At 40.9% G+C, this 5,102-nt stretch overlaps 1 protein-coding gene across 1 annotated transcript; it reads right to left on the bottom strand.

Annotated features, from left to right (window-relative positions):
* Positions 1–1,073: 1,073 nt before the first annotated feature.
* Positions 1,074–4,875, bottom strand: LOC118855485 (60S ribosomal protein L6-like). Its single transcript, XM_036765589.1, has one exon. The coding sequence runs from the start codon at positions 2,894–2,896 to the stop codon at positions 2,216–2,218; it is 681 nt and encodes a 226-aa protein (XP_036621484.1). The 5' UTR covers positions 2,897–4,875; the 3' UTR covers positions 1,074–2,215.
* Between the last annotated feature and the right edge of the window lie 227 nt (positions 4,876–5,102).

The following is a 5,102-nucleotide window of genomic DNA, read 5'->3' as shown; positions in this document are numbered from 1 at the left end:
CTCTGACCAGTTTTGTAAGATAATGTCCCCCAACCTTCCTCTTCATTCACCCCTCACTATATTTCTCTTCACTTGCCTTTTCATTCTTCTAAGATTCTCAGAATCCAAGAGATTTATAACACTCCCAAACCCTCTAATTAAACTCCCTCCATGATTCCTGATGATGTTTTGTGGGACAAATATCATTTCCCCATGTAAGGAGGGTAAACAGTTTCTCCTGGTCCTAGCTTCTTGTTTACCTTATTATGCTTCTCTTGACATCTTGTGTTTGTGTTTCAGAATTTCTGTGTATTTCTGGTCTTTTTAACAGGAATGCTTGGAAAGTCCTATTTCGTTAAAGATAATTTTCCCCCTGTAGGATTTTCATTTTTGCTGTTATTCTTGGCTGTAAGCCTAGATCTTTTGCCTTCTGGAATATTGTATTCCAAGCTCTTTGCTTCTTTATCTTGGTGGTTGCTAAATCTTGTGATCCTGCTCAATTTTTTCTTTGTGCAGAAAACTGCTCTGTATTTTGGTTATCTTGAGAATTTTCATTTTGAAGTTTTTCTTTTAAGAAGTGACCAGTAGATACTTTCTCTTTCCCATTTGGCCTCTGGTTCTAAGAGATCTGGACAGTTTTCTTTTAGGATTTCTTGAAATACAATGTTCTATACTTATTTTTTGGTTATTGCTTTCAGGTAGCCCGATTCTTAAATCATCTCCTTGATCTGTTTTCCAGTTTTGTTCTTTTTTCTCTAAGATGCTCTACATTTTCTTGTATGTTTTCAGTCTTTTGGCTTTATCTTGAAATTTCTTGATGTGTTCTGGAGTCACTGGCTTTTATTTGATCAATTCTCAAATTTCAGGGATTTATTTTTTTGTGTAAGGCTTTTACACAAGTTTCTGTAACTTTTTTTTTTTTATAACTCTTAACGTTGTTTCTCCCAGTAATTCTGGTTGAATCTGTATGTACCCAAGCTACATTTTCTTTGAAGCTTCTTTGCTGATGTTTGGAGTCATTCTCTTATGGGTTTGTCTTGAGTACCCCTTTCACCATAATTGCTCTTAATGGTGTTATTCTTGCTCTTTATTCCAACCCAGTTCCTGACTTCAGACTTTTAGTTAGGGCCAGGCTCTGTGAACTGTCTGGGGGTGATATCTGAGCGGAATTTTTGTCCTTGTGGGTCCTACTGCTGCTTTCTTGGGTGTTGTGTTATTCCAGTATCTCAGGGACAGCTCAGGTCAGGGGCACTACAAGCCTTCAGTGCTCCCAAAGTGGTGCGATCTACGGCAGTATCTACTCCCTGCCCTGACCCATGTTTGGGTTTGAGCTACATACCTGTGGGGTTGCCCTTGTAAAGGACTCAGTCCCTCTTCGCCAGCTGGGGAGCTCCTTAGATTCAGAGTGGCAGAACTTAAGGCTCCCCTTTGGTCTGGGATTCCTACCCTGGTTATTTTGCTTGAGTATTCATCCTGGACTGGAGGTTGGAACTGAGTGTCTACTTTGTCCCTTGGACCAGAGCCACACAGCTATGGCTTGTTCCTGAACTTGTTCTTTGAGCCCTGCCAGACACAGACCCCTTCCTCAGTCTGCCTTAGATCTGTGACCTAGAAAGCAGTAGTGAGCAATAGAGCTGTCACTGCACCTTTTCCTACATCTTGCATTAGAGCCTGGCAGCCTCTAGGACATCTTTCTGCCCCAGTGTACAGTCTTGGTCCTCAGTCCCTGGGTCCTAGAATTCTCTGTGGGTGCTTCTGTCCAGACCTCTTCCCCGGGATCCATAGCTCTCTCTGCTGTTCTCTTTATGCTCATCTGGGCTGGGAAATGACTCCCTAGGATTTTTTTCTCCCTAGATTGATTACCCAATCATGACCTATGTCTAGCACATATTTAGGTCTTTGTAGAGGGATTGTATCAGGGGAGCTAGGATGTATTGCTTGCTACTCCACTGTTTTGACTCCATCTTCTTCAATAGATTCTGACTTATTAGTTTTATGGCGGTAGCTTTGCATTTTTGATTCAGTTCCTCCAGTAATTTTCTTGGACAAGGATTGCACATTTAGAGTACTGACAACAAAGTTAATGTCTATTTATGTTTATATATAGTGCAGAGATTGATTTTTAGCATCGTCTTTCCCCCTTTCCATCATTCTGCCTCTGTCACTGCACAGGCTAAAGGGTGATTTTTTTTTTTAACTATTCCAAATATTTTAATAAGAGTTCTCTGAAAGGCATTTAAAACACCAGTTTGTGTGGATAAACTCCATTGGAGAGAGAGAATACAGAACGCAGGTGGCCACGGAGCTGAGGAATTTTCTTGATCTGGGGCAGGATCTGAGAATCCACTGTTTTCTGATCAGCCTTGCGCTGCTCTGTAATCTCATATTTCTCTTTTTCTGTGTCAAAAATCTCTCCTTGGTGTCTAGGTTTACGGAGCCTTTTCTTCTTGAAGTAAGCATCAGTAAGATGATTTGGAGTTTTTACACCTGAAAGGTTAATCCTGGTAGAGGTGGCAATGACAAATTTCTGATGGGTCCTTCTCAGAGGAACACGGTTGATGGTCAGAGGTCCAGTCACCAGTAGCAAGCCACTAGCCAGCTGCTTCAGGAAAACCACTCGCTTGCCCCTGTGGTGGCCAGTGAGCATGATCAGAACAGTGCTTGGCTTGATGCTAGCTCGAAGTCTCCTCACATGCTGGCTGAAGGGCTTTTTGCCATGGCTTAGCAGCTTTCTAGGCACATCCTCAGTAGGGTAATACTGAGGCATTTTGTGAATCTTTACCACACGAGTTCCTCCATTCTTATCACCACCAACTGGCTTTGAGATAGTAGCAGGCACCTTCTCTTTCTTTTTCCTTTCAATCCGGGTTTTTGGTGCAGCATATTTCCGCTTGTACATGGCTCTCCGGGAATACATTGCAGACTTGGAGTATCTACCAATCCCTCGGGCCAGGACTGGGTTCCGACTGCAATGCTTTCAAGGCTTTTTCACCACCTTTTCAGCCACATCTTGCTTTTTATTCTCTTTTTTTTCCTTTTTGACCTTCTTTTCCTTTGGTTCCTTTGGAGGCTTTTCATCCGCCATCTTGAGCGAGGGGAAAGAGGCTAAAGGGTGATTTTTAAAGTATTTTCTTGGTTTTGTGGGCTACCATGGCAAAGAATTCATCACTATATGGTCTACCTACTGTGAAGCTAGTTAGTATGCTTCTCTGTATGCATTTAGGCTAGTCCCTGGAAAATAGACACAGACGTTTTCTAGAACCATGCTTGAAATCATTACTTTCCAGAACTTGCTCACCAGTGACTTAGCCTTCCTGACTTGAGGGTCCCCACTCCATGATGAAAAATTGGAGTAAGACTTTCCATTAACTTCCATAAATCCTTCAAGGAGGATGTAAATATTATACTGGAGATCTTTCTCTGGGTTTTCTAATATTTTGTGCTTAACATGAAAATCCTTGGGAGGTGTTGACCGTATTTTGTTTCCCACTTTTGATAGGACTGACACTAGTTAGTCGTCCATGTACTTGCTATTTCTTTGCCAGTTACGTACAAATAATCATTGGTCTGCTGTCAACTCCTTATACCTCCCATGTATCTTTCTGGTGCATTTTTAGACTACGTTTTGATTTTTCTGAAGTCATGGTGTTCCATAGGCTTTCATGGCAGGGGAACAGCTGGGAATTATTGGCATTTCTATACAATTCACAAAATGTAATGCCATCCACACTCCTATTCAGTTTTGGGCCCAACTCACTTTTCCATTTGTAGTCCGTACAATATAGAGATGCTAACGCATTAAAATGCCAATAAAACTTCATATGCTCTGACAGTATTCATTCTGAATACACAAACCAGTGTATTTTTCTGTATAGATATTTCAGTCCGAGTTTTATAAATACGTCTCATTGGGGAGCCCCCGTATTGGTTCTTAATCCAGTGTCATCCGCAAACAGCAGCACAAAGCCTTGCCTTCATTAGGGAACTCCTGTACCATTTGGACTCTGGGCAGGATCATGAAGCTGCTGAAATGCTTTTAGTGTCTCCTACTTTAATCTGATATTTATACTCTATACCAGACCTGCACAACTTAGAAACTTTTTTAGGCCATAGATAGGTTAGACTAGAAACAGACTGAAGACCGGTGGTTGCCGCAGGTCACGTGACAAGCAGGAGAATGTGCAGTGGCCACCCTACATTTTTCATGGGTTGCCTAAAATCCTTTGGCAGCCTGTATGTTGTGCAGGTCTGCTCTATACATTGTCAAGGAATCTTGTATGCCTTTGACATGAGAGATACCTTGTTAAAAAAAAACAGAAAAGGGCCTTATGGTTTTTCCTCTACTAATCAATTTTTTATTAAAATATCAAAAAGGAAAGAGCAGGATTTAGTTTTTACTTCATGAGTCGGTTGTGTGACTGAAGATATGCCTGTATCCTGGTCAATTTTTTTTCAAGAATATCCCCATTATGTTCATGGATTTTTTATATAGATGAGAAAGCAAGATGGGTAAACAAATGTGTTGTATGAATGTAATGGAATACTACTGCACTGTAAGAAACATGAGACATTCAGAAAAGCATGGGAAGACTTAATGAACTGATGGATAATAAAATCAGCAGAACCAGGGAAACTACTTGCCCAGTGACTTTAACAATGTAAATGGAAAGAACAATTTTAAAAATGAACATTGTGTGATTATGATGGCTAAGCTTGGACCCAGAGAAAAGAAGGAAAAAGTGCACCTCTTGGCTGAAGAGCCGGTGAACTCTGTGGAATGCTGCATGTTTTTGCTAAACTGGTTTTTCTTGAATCTTGTTAAGTGGGGAAGACTCACTGGTTAGGGAAGAGGGAAGTGTAATTTGGAAATCAATGTAATGTAAAAGTAAAATAAAATTTGTCAAAGAATAAAATGAGTTCTATCCCCTCCCCCTCAAAGTAGGCACATGGATTGATAGTTATTGTTGTCTTCTCAGTTCATTCATTCATTCATTCATTCATTCATTCATTTAACACACGTTATGTACCAGGCACTCTACTAGCTAGGCAGTGGGGATCCAAAGGGAAGGGTAGGGAAGGGAACAAACATTAAGTGCCTGCTATGTATCTGGTACTAAGCACTT

Source organism: Trichosurus vulpecula, chromosome 6 (assembly GCF_011100635.1).
Source record: "Trichosurus vulpecula isolate mTriVul1 chromosome 6, mTriVul1.pri, whole genome shotgun sequence".
Lineage (NCBI taxonomy): Eukaryota > Metazoa > Chordata > Mammalia > Diprotodontia > Phalangeridae > Trichosurus > Trichosurus vulpecula.
The sequence above is the reverse complement of the archived record's forward strand: the minus strand, read 5'-3'. Positions and strand labels throughout refer to the sequence as shown.

Coding starts and splice junctions, on each gene's coding strand:
- LOC118855485 (XM_036765589.1), bottom strand. CDS start 2,896: ATGTATTCCCGGAGAGCCATGTACAAGCGGAAATATGCTGCACCAAAA.